This window comes from Indicator indicator, chromosome 25 (assembly GCF_027791375.1).
Source record: "Indicator indicator isolate 239-I01 chromosome 25, UM_Iind_1.1, whole genome shotgun sequence".
Classification (NCBI taxonomy): Eukaryota; Metazoa; Chordata; class Aves; order Piciformes; family Indicatoridae; genus Indicator; species Indicator indicator.
The window spans coordinates 14,501,408-14,517,996 of NC_072034.1; the positions used below are offsets into that span (position 1 = coordinate 14,501,408).

The 16,589-nt window shown below is 44.6% G+C and overlaps 1 protein-coding gene across 1 annotated transcript in view; it reads right to left on the minus strand.

Moving 5' to 3' along the window:
- Positions 1-1,152: 1,152 nt before the first annotated feature.
- Positions 1,153-16,589, minus strand: part of ZNF827 (zinc finger protein 827) — a 71,133-nt gene continuing 55,696 nt past the window's right edge. Inside the window, 6 exon segments of the mRNA XM_054392239.1 lie at positions 1,153-1,957; positions 4,720-4,897; positions 4,990-5,181; positions 8,041-8,207; positions 9,670-9,841; positions 11,309-11,446. Of these exon segments, the coding sequence (XP_054248214.1) occupies positions 1,153-1,957; positions 4,720-4,897; positions 4,990-5,181; positions 8,041-8,207; positions 9,670-9,841; positions 11,309-11,446 (1,652 nt within the window).

Consider the following 16,589-nt stretch of genomic DNA (forward strand, 5'->3'; position numbering starts at 1 on the left):
TAAAAGAGAACTGCGTTGTTCAAACAGCATCTTCTTACAGCTTCGCATTTCAAAGTTGTTACTGGTACCTTTTCAGACAAACAGTCATCTTACCTTCAGCCCACAGATTAGTTTTTAATTTTCTTTTTTTTTTGCAAGTGAGAAACAAACTAGTGCAAGAGTAAAGCACTGTGCAAAACTGCCTTGTTTTTTTAGTCTGAGTATTTATACCCAGAATTTATCCATACCCTTTTTTTTAAATCCCCTTGTTGGATTTTTTTTTTTTCCACCATAGAATTCTAGTTATACAAGTTGTTCCTGCAAACTAAAAGGTAACCACTGCATAATACAGTAAATATATATATATATAAAATATTTATATGCCCTTTAAAAACAAAAGATGTTTGCTGTGGCTAGAGGCAGGTGTTTGTGACACCTGTGTAACAGTGAGGAGCTGGGCCTGCTGTGTGGCTGTGCAGAGTGCACACACCACACTTGTGTGTACCTATATGTGCTGTTCATTGTCAGGCTCTCATCCTGCAGTGCTGGAAGCATTTTTTTTCCTCCTCAGTTCTACCCCAAATCCTCCAACTTTGACAAGTGAGTACAAGGCATCAAACAATTAAAGGAAGCTGCAAACAGCACTGAAAGAATACAGCACCCAGTCTGCACCAAGTGCTACCCCTTCCCCAGCTCTGCAGGTCAGGGGGCACTGGGGTGCAGGGAGGGAGCAGGAGTGTGAGGAGGGAAAAGAATCCCAGCTCCTGAAGCCAGGAGAGGGGAGGTGCAAAAGCAATGTCATGGCACGCTGCAGGCAGACTCGCTCACGCACCCGCACGCACGCGAAGCCCCCGAATAAAATGCATCAATGTCATCTTACAAGTGCTGATTGCCATTAAGGACACTCTTTTTCAGCTTAACAAGACAAAATAGTTTCTTAGATAAGAGTACTGGGAACATGCTTCTGAAGGTAGAAGTATGCAGTAGGTCACCTCTTGAAGATTTAATTAAAGCAGCTTTCATGTCAATGCAGTAAGTATACACAGAGAGCCGTTGTCTAAACCTTACTACCGCTATAGTACAAGGGTTCAGTTACCTCTTCGGGCTGGGTTCTGCAGCAATGTGTACCTGCTGGGGTGGCTGGGGGATTTTTGGTACAGAATGGAACTGCCTTCAGACAGTTTCTGCCCTTTCTGTTAGTCCAAGGTAGGCAAGGAAGGAGTGTTTAGGCGAAGAGGCACCTCCCGGTACAGTCTGAGGTCTGGGAGGATGGAATGTGAGATCGTAGTGGTTTTTGGGGAAAAACATTGTTAAAGGAATAAGGTGAGCAAACTCTGAGTTCCAGTACTTATCAAAGCACAGTGAAGTGCTGTTGATGGCCAAGGCTTTCACTGCCAAGTTTGGCTCTGCCCCACTGCCCTGTGCGGCTGACATAGCCACTGTTTGCAGAGCCTGGGAGGCAGACATAACTGAGAGGGGCGAGAGGAGGTTTCTAGAGCTGCTGACCGGTAGGAGTGGGCTGGCTTCCTTGGAGGCTGAACACTGGCCTTTCTTCTCTTCAGAGCAGTCCCCGTTCTGGTGCTTCTTCATGTGGCGGCTGAAGACGAAAGGGTGGGTGGTCTTGAACAGGCACTCGTCACAGCTGAAAGTCTGGCGGGGAGCATGCTTCAGCTTCTTGTGCAAGTTGAGATTGTCTTTGCGTTTGCAGCTGTAGCCGCACTGGTCACAGTGAAAAGGGCGCTCGCCAGTGTGGACGCGCACGTGCTCGGTCAGCTTGTTGGCTGTCTTGGACAGGTAGCCACACTGGTCACACTTGTAATGGTTGCCAAGGCGGTGCTCTCGGATGTGCATCTCCAGCTCCAGCTGGTTTGCTTTCACTGTCTGGCAGATCCGACACTTGTACTCCATCTTGTAGTGAGTCCTCAGGTGGCACTCCATCGCTGCGGGGCGGTTAGTGGAGTAGATGCAGAATGGGCACCTGGCAACACAGCAAGCAAAGGCAGGGACAGAGAGAAAAGAGGAGTCACTCAGCTTGGAGACCCGTGTGCCTGGCTTCACCCTGTCACTCAGCCCCTCTCTGACCTACTAAAGAGGAGAAAAGGGCACTCGGTTCTCCCTGTTGAAGCCTCTTTTGAATACCTGGTTTACCTTGACAAGGCTCTAAGGGGAGCTTTGCCCACAACTGGCAGCAGAGCTCATGCGTTCCTATGCAAACATGGACTCACTCTGAAGGAGCATCCCTTTAATCTTCTGGCTTACCTTGACGGGGAAGCTTCTGCAAAGCAGGCCGGGAACTGCAGAGTGGGTGACTGATTCACAGGTACTTTGTGTAACGACATTCCTAGTGTTTGCACGAAGTCACTTTGGCCATTTTTTCCATTAAGAAGTGGTTAAAGTGAATGTTTACAGATGAGTATGAAAGCAGCTGTTTAAGTAAAGATGGAATAAACTTGTAATACCACATGTACAGCAAAAGCTTAGGAAATTCCTTTTATGTGACCTGGAACAATAAGCTTGCTGGGTATCCTGCTAGAGCACCTGAAAGCCAGCCTGTTTGGATGGTCTGTAGGGATCCCCTGTTCTGGGAGCTTGTCATGCTCCAAGGGGGCAGGGGTTTGGCCACGTTTGCCTACAGCCACTTCTGCCACAGCAGGAATTGTTCCTGTGTGGGAACAGGATGTGGGCTCTGCTTGCTTGCTTCAGCAAGCATCCAGCCCGGGGTGGATGTGGCAAAGGGCCTCACCTCTGGTTCCCAGACCAGGAAGGGCCAAGAAGGTTGCAGGAGGCAATCCTGAAAGCTTGTAAAAAAGCCTGAGTTGAACAAGCCTAGGCATCATGAAACCCAAAAACACACCCACTTTTGCTTTATGTAGCTGAGAGGAAGTTGGTGAGGGCAGCTATCTGCCAGGGGTCTCTGCTGCATGGAAGACAGGAGGCTCCCTTCCAGAGCTAACTGTGGAGCTAAAAGAGGAGGTCTAGGGAAAAAGACCCAACTGAGGCATCTGGCTACTGTCTGACAGATGTTTCCACCTGCCACTGATCAGTGTGCATTGGTTAGCAGTTCTGCTACTTGTGTTGTAGCATTTCAGATCTTTTCCAAGCAGAGATTCCCCGCTCTCCATGTGTGACTTCCCTTTCTGCAGCTGGTAGGCATATACAGGTTTAATGTTCATCTAGCTGCTAATTGAGGCACTTCTGAGCACAGTGAGTAACACAAAGGACAAAGGGATACTAAAGCATCCAGGCACTTTTCCTGATGCACATCAAGTACTCTGATCCAGAGAGGAGCCTGGCACTGAGGTTGCTAACCTGATGAGCTCTATTGCAACAGAGGACTCAGCTGGCTATGCACACATACCTCTCCTGGGCTGGGTGCTCTCTGGATCAGAATGTCAGATTTTGAGCTGGAGGAATCATGTTTTTTTCTCTTCCCCCACAGCAAACAGGAGACAGAAAAATACAATTTACTTAGATCTCTTCAGGCTCTTCTGGATGCCTTTAAAAAAAAAAAAAGATCAGAGCTTTTTCTTAGGTGCAGCTTTGAAGGTACCTAATTATTTCTTGAGTTGGGCAGAAGTAACTTGGACTGAGAAGCTCATTCTGTCAGGAAGGCCTGAGCCTTAGGTCATGGATTTTCCTTAGCAAATAGGGGAGATTCTATGCAGCTTAAACCCAAAGTGCATTGGACAACTGATCTGTACATCCAAGACAGACATCCTGCCGTTCTGGCACATTATTTGTTTCTCAATCTCTTCTTCCCAGATTCAGTCATCACATCTCAAGTGGCCACAGATCCCAGTTCATGGAACTACTGAGCTGGAGACCAGATGCTGCCTGGCACAAAACCTGCAGTGCAAACTGATGGAGCTACTCCTGGTATCCTTCATGTGACAGTTATGGTGCACCAAAACCATCAGTCTGCTTAGTAAGAGCAACAGCAGCAGGGAGTCCTGTGCTGAACCCCAGCTAGGCCTCGGATGGTTCTGGCCTCTTTTCCTGCAGCAGCTGGAACAAACACACCAGAGACCTGCATCTTGCATAACGCCACTTTGCCTGCCCACACAGAGCAAGCATATGGCCCCAGCAGTCCCTCCTTCCCTCAGGGGTCCAGCTTTGGCATAAAGGCATGCTCTTCTGTAAAACACATCAGACCTTAAAGGACACCACCTTAGCCAAAGCCAAAGGGCTTCTTTGTTACAAGAGTGTCTTACTGATTACATCTTCATTCATACAGCAGTGAGTGCTATGGGGCATGCAAACTGAAGAAGAAAGTTATTCGTTCTTGGAGAGGACTGGCGGCCTTAGGCTACAAGGGTTACAGCATCACAGGTTAGAACATCACACCTAATTGCAGAGACTGTAGAGGGTTTAGTTTCTCTGAGCCAGGTCCAGAACAGAGCCTATACTGTGTACTCTCCTTTGCTCTGATACCTTCAGAAAAGCCCCTCCTGGTCTGACAACACCTCATTCTCTGTAGGACCCATCACATACTGCCTGCTACTTGACTTGAAAAGGGACAGAACTACAGTTTGTGACAGCTCTTTGACCAGCAGATGCCACACCTGCTGCTAGGTTACCCACCTGCTGGGGTGATGCAAAACTTGCACTTGGGTCATCTACAGAAAAGGATTTACATCTACATCTGGATTATGGGAATTGAACTAAGCCTTTCTGATGGGCTTCCCTCACAGTATTGGAGGTGCTTAACACAGTAAAAGTTTGTGTACTTGCTTTCCTTACTTGAGCCCACCGGTGGGGACAGTGTGGCATTTCTTGTGCTCCAGTAATTGTTCAGGTGTCTTCATGAACTTGTGGCACACGTCACACTCGAACATCCGTGTGATCAGGTGGATTTGCAGGTGTCGCTCAAACATGTTTTTTGTTTTGCAGACAAAGTTACAAAACACACATTCAAATCCTGGAAACCAAACAGGAAAAGGCATTCCTTACACTGTGGCCAGATGGACTGCATCGAAGGTGACAACTCATCTTTGGTTAGCAGAGGCTTACCTTTCTCTGACTTCTCCTCAGTGTTCACTGGGGTCTGACTACCAGGCACTACAGAAATGACTAGTAGGTTGTTTGAACCCTTGGGGTTTGGGGTTATATCTGCATCTTCTTTGCTGTTGGCAGAGTCACTCAGTGCTGACAGTGAAGATGAAGATGGACTGTTAGATTCACTGGGTGTCTTCCTCTCTTCAGCTGAAAAACATGTAAAGAGAGCAATCACTAGTACAACAGATTGGACATGACCTCAATGATCCTCTTTTAAATGTCAGGAAAATATTTGAAGTTAATTCAAATAGTCTGACATTAACTGATCTGTTAAGAAATGATAGTTGCACCTCTTTCTTTTTTGTTAACATTTGCAACAGTGCATGTCTCAAGTTTATTCCAGACTTGAGTCAGTAATGGCAGTGGGAAGAAAGCATGCAACCCCACCTCACGGCCAGGCCGAAACAATCCCAAGAACACACTTCGATTAGCTCGGAGTTCAAAAGCATTTAAGAGCTTGTCACTTAGAAAAGAAATGGGACTTCTGTAGGGTTGAGGTGCAGAAACCAAAAGTGCCAATGGTAAATGTGGAAGGAAGGGCAAAGAAGAAAAATCCCACTCACTGTACTGAGGAATCATTACTCTGTAATGATTGTAAGAAATAACATCATGGTCTCAAGGTTTATCTGTTTATATTAGGACTTCTTCCTGAAGACGATTAATTAAAATCTCTGTTATTTAACTGGATCTAAAGGTGAAACCCATCAAAATTTCCTTGTGTGTGCAATAAATGTATGAAGTTTGAATCCCAAACTGTCACCCACTAGGAATGAACAAGACTGAGAGTTCTCTTAGGAGAACTGCCCTGAGCCAGCAAGGCCAGGACACACAAATTATTACCTCCCACCTCTGTCTTGGTTTTAATCAGTACTGTGTTAAAAAGAGACTTGACTAAAACTTCATATTCCCTATGTGATGAAGTCCCCTCATCAAGGTCTCTGCTAACATCAGTACCTACATGCCCAGCTTTAAACTGATGAGCAGCACCTTTAAAAGTCTAAGATAAAACTGTAGGAACGTGCTAATGAAATCTGATGACCAAACTGTCAATAGGGAGGACTGGGGTATCAGACAGAAAGATTCATTGACCTTGGGGACCAGAATAATAGAAATGGGATGAAATGTAATAGTACAGAGTACAAGGTTATACCCTGAAGGGCAGGTAACAAGAATTTTTGCTATAAATGAGGACTGCTTCAGTTGGAAACAGTCAAGGAAAACAAAAGAAGAATTTCAGTAGAACATGGAATGAATATGAGCAATCAGCATGGGGAGCCTTCAAGGAAGGTAAATACAATCACAGAATGTTGTTGTCTGAGCTATTCCTAGTAGCTGCTGCTGTTTTACACTGCCACTGCTACTCATTCCCTTTTACCGTGTACAGCTGTGATTGCACATGTTGAGAGCAGGGCTTCTAACAAGAACATAGGCAGTGAGGAATTGGTACAGGGCGAAAACAGTGTTCCATAGGAGAAAAGGCTTGATGGACATTTACAGGGAGAGGGTTGTTCTCCATAAGGAAATAAATACTGTGGAAGGGGCGAAGAAAGGCGGAAGGAATGATGGTGGCCTGCTGTTCCGGCTGAAGGATGGTTCTGGCCAAGGCAGCACTGTACCTGTATTGTGACTGTCAGTAAGACACAGGTTGGCAGTTTTGAAAAGGATCCTTGATCTTTAGTGCAGGAAAATCTGTAGCTGCCTGTTTGTAGAAGGAGTTCGTTTAAAACAATTTTACTTGTTTGAAGATCTATGTCAACATCCTTACAAACAGGCCTTTTATGACTTGGTAACATCACAGCATAAGGGACTGGAGTCAAGTGACCTGGAAAATCCATTCTGTTTTTTCCTCTCTGGATTTGCCCTATGTGTAAGCATTTGGCTGGCTCGCCAGCTGAATGGCTCAGTTTGATAGGGCAAAGGAAGAACAAGGGGGTGTTGTCTTCCTTTAGAAGACAAGCAGCAGCTCCAATCTTTTAGCCACAACCCAGAGACACAGGAGAGCTCAGTTTTGAGCAAGTTTCTCATTTGCCTTGACTTCTCTGTATGAAGTAGAGTTAGATGCAAAAAGGGAGGGATGCAGACAGCAGTAAGAGCTATGCTGGCATAAAATCCCTTGAGAGCTTTCCAATGGTTTGTATCCCTGTAGTTACATTTAACTTCTGTATCTTGTGAGCATGACTGCATTCTTCTCTTGCTTTCTCCTTCTCCACCCCTCTCTGTTTTCCCAATTTTATTCCTGATAGCAGAAGCAAAGTAATTTACCAATGGAAAATTTGTGCTGGATGCAAGTCAGGTACAGTACTGTCAACACAACTGGTAGTAGTTCATGACAGCAAAATGCTTCTGCCTGGTGTTATAAGAGAAATTAATTAAAAAGATTCTAATTTTCTTCTCCTTAGGTTATGCCAGACTTCATTAATTGGACTAAGCATATGGACCTTGTTTGAAAATTGCTATTGCTCTTATCTTTGGCTGTTTAGTGAAGAGGACCAAGGAGAGAACACGACTTGTTGTAGTTATTTAATATAGTTAGCTTTATGGTATTGCTGAACCACAGTGTCAACTAAACATCAGTGGAATTTCAAACTGATAGACTGGAGGCAAACGTCTATACTGTGTATTGTGAAGCCACAGGCAGGTGTGTACACTTAGCACTCAAAGTCACCTTATCAGCACCGAAGTCAAACCAGGGTTTTGATGAAATGGTAAACCAGTCAGAAAAACAAATGAAGTATGCTGACTTCACCAAGGGAGGGGATTTGAGAGATATGGGGAAGACGAAGGGGGAGGGCTGAACAGTCCTTCCTTTATATTGCCAAGCTTGAAAATTGATCTGCACTACCAGGTTATTTGCCTGGCTGGAGTCCAATTCACATCAACTTTGAGGGATCAGGCTTTAATTAGCAAGCATCTCAGTGAAAGCAGAGTGCTAATGGAAGTGTGAAGGTTGCACCTAAAAAGCAAGGCAGAGAGAGATGACTGCAGCTGGGAGAGAGGGATCATCACCTGTGTGCTTGCTGTTGACATGAGTCTTCATATCTGCCTCTTCCATAGTGACAAAGTCGCAGGCTGTGCAGCAAATGGAGAACATCCACTGCTCCTTGTCCGCGTGGAGGGACATGTGACTGACAAACTGGGCGTTCAGCTCCGTCTCAAACCCACACACGTGGCAGCTGCAGGCAGGAAGGGATTCGAGAGGTAAGGAACGTTAAAGGACAAACCACAGTCAGAAGCACCTCGCTGCTCCCCGGCTTTGCAAGGAAAACCCACGGCACAGGTTTCTTCTCTTCCCTACTGTTGAACGCTGGCTGCAGGATTCTTTTGTCTGCTGAACTGCCTTTGAACTGATGGCCATGCCAACGTGATTAAGGGCAGGCACAGTGCAACAATCCTGTACATGCTGTAATGACGCTAAATAATCATAAAGTTAATTAAAAACTACAGATTCCAGATGCTGCGCATCACCTAGCTGATTCCTTTGGGCAATAAGAGGCATTGCAGCTTTGCCAAGATGTTTAGTAGGGCTGATACACTGACAAACAGAGAGCTTGCTGCACACTCCAGGAATTATTTTCAAGCCCTGGAATGGTTCCCATGCCAAACTGGGATCTTGTGCAAAACTGCCTGGCAGTTTCAGTGTAAGCAAGTAAAACTGGGTTCAAACATCTCTTATGCTCGACTGGAAAACAGCAGTCATCAGCTATGCAAATAATTAGCAGGGATACAGATTTCACAGCCAGTGCATAAACAGAGTGATATTGAGAGGCAATGGAAAGGCCTCTTTAATTTAATTTTCTTACACAGAGTCCTCCTTTTGCTTTGATTAGACCATTAACATTTAAAACAAGCCAAAACCATTTGAAAAAGGCGTATTCTCTAGGGCACTGTTTTGCTTTCCCAGGGGAATGGACTAGGTAATCTAATCCAGCAGGTCTCATTTATTTCTTACTTCTATGATTTTGTAATTAAATCTGCTCCTGGCACTTTGACTAAAAGTAAGAGTGATTTGGTGATCTGCTTGGCCACTAGAGTGCATATCACAGTTTGCAGAGCACAAAGCAGCACATACTGCAAGGAGAATGTCCCAATATCCATTTTGTCTGGGCAATTCCTTTTAGTTTTTCAGCCCAATTCTCCCAAATTTTTCTGTCTGTTACCACTTTGGTCACTGCACGTACTCCAGCAAAGGGAGGTAATGTGTGCATCGACACAACCATTTTCTTACTATTGGATTTCATACATTTGGCTGAAAACAACGAAGCTGTCAGAGTCAACTGGAAGCACAGTGACATTGATTTGCTGTCAATCTGTGTAAAAGATGGTATGTTTCCAAACACAAAACTTAAATGAACACTTCATAGAAACTAAAGAGGCTTCTAAGAGCCCATCACAAAGCCACTTAAGAAACCCCAGCCCCACACCAAAACCTGGAGCCTTTCCCAATGGCTGGCCAAGTCAAACAGCAAGAGGCAGCCAGATGGACTTTGATGCTTAACCTGAGTCAGATGTGGGCAAGACAAATAATTTCATCACAGTTCCACCCTGCAGCACCTCAAGGGTGGTCCTGTGACATGTCCTTAGCAGGCAGACAAGACATTCAGTTGGCAGCCTTTGGTGCACAGCCTAGGCCCTCACCTGTAGTAGTAAGGGTGCTTCTTTCCATCGCTGCCCTCCGCAGTGATAGCGCTGACGATGTCCTCCGTGTCTGTGCTCACCAGCTTCACGGAATGCACCGTCAGGTGCTGGTTCAGGTTAGCACGGCACTTAGCAGCGTAAGGGCACAAGTGGCATTTGTACTTTCTCTCTTCTGAAAAGGAAAGGGGAAACCTTCAATCTCTACTCCACTTTGGAGCAAGCAATTTTGAAAGCTGCCAGTAACCAAGAATGCATTCCTTTGCCTTTCTCTGAGCAGCTTTCAGAATGAGGTACTTTGGAAGCTCAGCATTTGGGAAGCTCACAGGAGTTCACAGCAATTCCTCAGAAAAACCCTAATTTGGAGGAACTTTAGGGCTCTATGATGTGTAGACAAGTATTATAAAACTTTATAAACTGGGAAACTGGGGCAGCTCCTGCTCTGAGCTGCAGCAGAGCTGGCAGAGAAACAGGTCAATAACCTATAACTACTTCCTTTACCTAACATCTTTGATCTGATTTGGGGGTCCAGCCATTCTTGAAGCTGCAGAGTTGATGGTTATTGATTTTGTATTAGGGAGGAAAGGGAACACCTATCTTTGGTCTGGTTCTGGACACAAACTAATGAAGAAAACTCACTAAAAGAACAGCTGAAGAAACTAAAAAAATTCATCATGACCTTCTGATGCTTCATGATTTAAAAGAAAAAGGATTTTATTTCAAATTAAACATTTCTAAATTATGGCAGCAGATTTTCCATACATGCCAGACTTTATTTTGCAAAGAGCTGATTAAAATAACCAAACATTGCATCAGCTTTTTACAACTTTTCCCTTTGAGGAGTTGCTGCTCTAAATTTGAAATATAATGCTACAAATGTTAGGGAAAAGACATTCAACAGAGCAGCTTAGGACCAAGATTAACCCCCTGATGCTGCAGAACAGGGCCACTTGAACCTTTTCAGCGTGCCCCACTAGACACCACAACATGTACTGGCATGGTATCAACATTTTTCAGCACTACATCAGAAATTCTTGGTTTCAAGTCTTGTGTAGTGCACCTCAGCAGACTGTCAAGGGTGCCATGTTCCATATAAAAATTCTGTAAGTCTCAGCTGATTTGATGCTGATTAATTTTAGGAAAGTTGGTATGGGGTAGGACAGCCCCTGTTCATCCCAGAACAACTGAATGATGAGAGCAAAGATGAATGACATATGAAATCCTTTCAGTTTCACCAGGTCTGAAACACAAAAGCCAAATCTCTTGCTGTTCAGTGGCATTTAAAAAGCTCATCAGGTGAACGTACAGAGGGCTGTGCCTTCTCTTCAGAACTCCATTAACAAACTTAGTTAACCAGCTGGTATCTCCAGGGTGGTCTGCTGGAGCCTGGACAAACCTGAATTTACACATTTTGTTAAGATAAATACTGAATAGGCTGTTGAGAGATTAAATGTTAGTTAGCTCCCTAACACCATGCTGACATCCTGTCCCGTTTCTGCACTCAGCTCTACTCTAAGTGCCCGGAGCTGAGGATGGCTCTCACACTCTTCTGATCACCTTCTTTTCCCCTCTGCTTGAACAACCCATGATGAGCACAGATCTCCTCAGTGCAGTAATTATCACCCACAAAGCCTTGGCTCACCTGTGTGCAGCGAGAGATGCCGGGACAGAGTCTGCTGTCGCCCGAACACTTTTCCACACACGTCGCAGGGAAAGAGCTGGTCGTTAAGTGTCCACGATGGCAATCCATTGCCCACCTCCAGCCCCAGCTTTTCCGTTTCTGTGCCAAAAATCACATAAAGTCAGATTTTAAGAACTTTGAAGACTTGCAGATTTCATTCAGTAGAGTCCTGTAGGTGTCATATAAAGCACCACAGCTCAGCTGCATGCTGTGTGATCTGGCACATGAGCTCATGTAAAAAGGGAACTCCCAAAGCTGGAAGAAGAACACAGTCAAAGTGTGCTAGACATAGCCAGAGAGTTACACCAGAGTATGTAAAAAGAGAAAGTCAAAAGTGATCAGGATAAAGCATTCAACCTCCAATTCTTGTCTTGTGAAGAGACCACTCCTTTGGCTTTTCTGATATTCCACCTCTGCCTGATGCACAAAGAAGAACTGGGCTGAGAGGGCAGCCTGTTTTACACTTACTACTCATGGCTGAAGCTTTTTCCTTTCTTTTTGATACAAAAGCAGCCTTACATTGAAGGAAAACAAAAGATTGCTCAAACAAATGCTAAATCAAGAGGACACAGCACACCAATGAGTGGGTGCCATCTTGGGTAGGCTCTACCCAGCACCTGTTGTCCTCAGCCATCAAAATCCCCAGTCCCTGAGAGGGCCATCTGTTGAAAAACTGAGATCCAGAGTGAGCCATTATCTTTTGAGTGTTATTAATTGTTTCAGGAACAGAGAGAGTCTGCCTTACATAAAAGAAACTCCATACAGCATAAAATACAGACATGAAGGCACTCTGTAAAGAAGTGGAGAGAAAAGGACTGGGAAGGAGGAAGACAGAAAAGGTACACGGTACTTCAAGAAGCTAAAGGCACAACCAGTTTAGATTTGGAGAGAAAAGAGTAGAGAGTCATGGAGAATAGGGATAACAGTAAGGGAAATGGTACCAGCAAGCCTTATGTAAAATATTTTCTGCAAGGGCCCTGTTGCCTGAGCAGAAGGGACTGCAGGTTAAGAGGTGCATGAAACTCAGCAGCTTTCCAAATGCAACAGCCAGTGGCAAGGAGCTTACTTCTGGTAAAAATCCTTCTGTGTCCACTGGAATGAAAACACAACATGTGAAGCACCTTTCTCTAAACCAACATGACCTGTGGGATGCTGCCCAGAACTGGCTCCCTCATTTCATGTTGTGATGGAAGAAAACCATTTGGCTGCGAGTATAAGAACATCTTATCAAATGTAAGTTACTGTGGTGGAGGCTGGCACAAACCACCTCCCTTGAGGAGGGAAGCCCTCACTGACAGTCACCTACCACTGCAAAGAGTCTCTCCTTCACAGGCAGATGGTCCAGACCTAAGCCACATTATGGTTTAAATACTGTAGTTAATTTAAGCCATAATAGAACAATGCCTCATCTGGGGCAGAGATTCCACTCAGCAATCTCAGCAAGTTTAGGGATGCTCATACTTGCCAGCCCCTTTTCAGCTGCTGTTACTTTCCCCTGTAATACCTACAATATTCAGCACAGCAGAGGAATTCTGAAGCACCTCTGATTGCTAAAACCCAACAACATATTTTCCTTAAAAGAATTTCTTGTTAGAGAACAAGTTCTTCCTATTCTAAGCAGTCACATTGTGAAGTTAAAAAGGAAGATCACCCCATCCCCTAAGGGCTCTCAGTGACCTATCACCTCCAAGAACTTCAATAAAGTATGATTCTTTTTGTTACTATCCTTGAGTTCAAAACATTGGAAAAATCTGGCTTGGTACTAATGCTACAGACATTTTAACAGAGATTTTGGAGTACATAATATGGTAATAGTTGTAAGAGAAGGTTAGAAGGGTGTAGGTTACTTCAATATGGTCACAACAAAAATGAATTAATTGGGATGCACACCAAACAAGCAGGCTCAATTAAGTAAATAAATCTCCTAACAATTCACTTCAGTATTAGTCATCAGCTGTCTTTTACCCTGTAAGAAGAAGAAATAGAATATCCTCTTCCCTCTGCTGGATTTATAGCTATCACTTCTGGGAAGCTCATGGGAAGCTGAAAAAAAAATACCATCTTTCGATCATCTCGAGGTGGTGAAAGCCAGCCCCTTGCAAAGCAGCTGGGTATCTTTCATTGATGCAATGAGCTGCTGTAGGTGGTTTGAAAATACTTCTGTTAGCTTTAGAGATTTACTCCTGCAGTCCTTAGTGCTGCTTGCTTCTCTTCTGACTGAATCTTCTCTCTGTAGCAAAGTGCTTTTTCTCTTCAGCAAGCTTCTTAGCTGGTCCATTGCAAAGCAGAGCTGCTCTCTGGTGCGGAAGGAGCCATAGCACTTTGTGGGATGTTTCCCAGCTCCAAGGGAAACCATCTACTTCCACCCACCTTACCCTCTGGGCAGCTCTGTCTGCAGCTTGGGTACTGGAGCTGTGTCCAGAACAAACCCAGCCACTGACCTCACCTGTGACCTGAAGAACCAGGTAAGTCAACATCCACACTCAGTCCTCAGGCTCTGTCTCTAATTGGTGCTGGGGAATGGAGTTTTCTTTGGAGGACAGGTCCAGTGACTCAGAGACCATGATACTGGTTTGTGCAGGGCACTCTACCAAGAGAGTCAGCACTATTCACCTTTCAGGATACCTTACACTGGCCAGGAATAAGATGGACTGAGACCAACCAATGTTAAATAATAAATCACTGTTCTAAGAGATGTCACACAGAAATCCATCTTTCACCATGACATCTCCACACTTGATGTAAGATTACTGCTTGAAACCAGTACTCCAGAGCAAATGCCAACACTTCTTTGTTAGAAAAGCATACATGACCAAATAACACTGAAATTAAGTAGTAACAGTCTGCATTTCTGTATGGGTTTTCTATATGCTTGGGAAAATGGAAGGCCTCCAAGTCCTCCAGTACATTATTAAAAAGGAACAGAAAGATTAAGACTCAGTATATTATAGGCTGGTAATACAACTATTTTGAAATAATTTTGCATAGAAGACTTAACAGCTAAAACTTTTATGTAAGGGTAAAGCTTAATTCTCAATGAAATTTGGTGAAATACATCTTTATGGGCACTTTTCTTGCCTTTCTGTGTCAGCTGGTATCATTTCCCTGCTAACCCCAAGTCAACTTCTTAATGAGTGGCTGTGTAAAACTGATCATCCAAAGTGGGGTTACAAACTGCCAGGCTGTGCTGCTGTGGTTACTGACTTGCCTTTTCTGAGCTCCTGTATTTTTCAGTTCCTGCTTGGCAGTGATTTACAGTAATTTATGTTTGGAGTCCCTTCTTCAGTGCCACACTCCCCTGTACAGCTTTCTACTAATAACTGCAAGAAGCAAACCCTATTGGAGAGCAAAGGAGCAGTCTTAGGACTCGGGAGAGGTGGGGTGAGAAAAATCTCATGAGGTTCAATAAGGCAAAATACAACCCTCAATATCAATATGGGCTGAGGCATGATGAAATTGAGAGCAGCCCTGCAGAAAAGGACTTGGGGAATGGGAAGCTGGTGGATGGGAAGCTGGACATGAGGCAGCAATGGGCACCTGCAGCCCAGAAGGCAAATCTCATCCTGGGCTGCATCAAAAGAAGCAGGGCCAGCAGATCCAGAGGTGATTCTGCCACTTTACTCTGCTCTTTGAGACCTCACCTGGAGTGATGTGTCCAGCTCTGGATCCCCAAAACAAGAGAGACATGGAGCTATTGGAGTGGGTCTAGAGGAGGGCCTCAAAGATGAGCAGAGGGCTGCAGCACCTGTCCTTAGAAGACAGGCTGAGAGAGTTGGGGCTGTTCAGCCTGGAGAGAAGGCTCCAGGGAGACCTTATCACTACATTTCAATATCTGAAGTGGACCTGTAGGAAGGCTGGGGAAAGACTCTTCAGATGGGCTTGTCGTGAGAGCATGAAGGGCAATAGTTTGAAACTGGAGCAGGGTAGATTTAGGTTGGACATAAGGAAGAAGTTCCTTACAAGGAGAGTGGTGAAATACTGGAACAGGTTGCCCAGGGATCCAACCCGATGTGATCTGTGCGTCTGTGAATCTCTTTTGGTTGGAAAAAAGACCTCTCAAGTCTTTGAGTCCAACCATGGAAAGCAAATTTGTGCTCCAACTGAAATCATACTGTAGAAGAAAAAAACCTCTTTTCCTCAGCTTTGCATAGATTATTTTTAAACAATGGTCTTTGGACTACCTGTACAGCTGTCCAAGTAGCCTGATGAATTCTGCATCTCATTTACTCTTAGGCAGACAAATACAACCTTGTATGAGGCAAGATAGGTGAGGACTGGAGCATCCCAAGGTAACTCTAAAAAGAAATGTCAGGAATGATGTATTCCAATTCCTTTTGCAGAGAGAGAAAAATCAATTTAAAACCTGTCTTTCTACCTCTTGTTGAGCTTGTATTTGGAAAGTTTCATATGCAGGAAGCAGGCTGATTCAATGCTGATGTTCACTTTCACAGAAGATCTGGATATTAAGAAAGACAAAAGAGGCTATGAAACTACAGATGGGTTTGAATAAGATGCAGAGTCTAAAACACAGCATGCTGAGTATTTATAAACCTAAAGCCTCATCTATCAAGTACCTTTCAAGAGGTTATTTAATCACCATTATGGCTTTGCTGCTGAATTTATATCACAGAATTAGAGCTGGAAGGGTCCTCAGGAGGCCATCTTGTCTTTCCCTTGCCCGGACAGACCCATCAGTCCCTACAGCTGCTTGTCTAACTTGTTTTTTTAGAAACCCTCCTGTGACAGAGGTTCCACAGCCTCCTGTGACAGCTGTGCCAGTGCAAAACCACCTCACTGATAGAAGGTTTTACTTGGTGTTTAACTTCAATCTCCTCTGCTTTCATTTAAACCTGTTACTCCTCATGCTGCTCACATGAACACAGGCAAGGTTTATTCTTCTCTCAAAGCTGTCACTTTGTATATTTGAATACAATAATTAGGTTCCCTCTCTTCTTTCTCCAGACTAAATAAACACAGATTCTTTAACCTTTATGCTCAGCTCATGTTTTCTAAACCTTTGACCATCACTGTCCTCCACACTGTTCTTGGATTACAGAGCCCAAAACAGAACTCAGGGCTCCAGCTGCAGGTGAGGATTACCACATGTGCCTTAGAGGCAGCATTCCCAGCATCTCACTGGGTGTCTGCTCGCTCCAGAATGCCTACAACCGCAGCTCTACACACAGTGTCTGACCACAGCTAATCCAGATCCTTCCTTTAATCTGCAGTACCTGGCCATTCA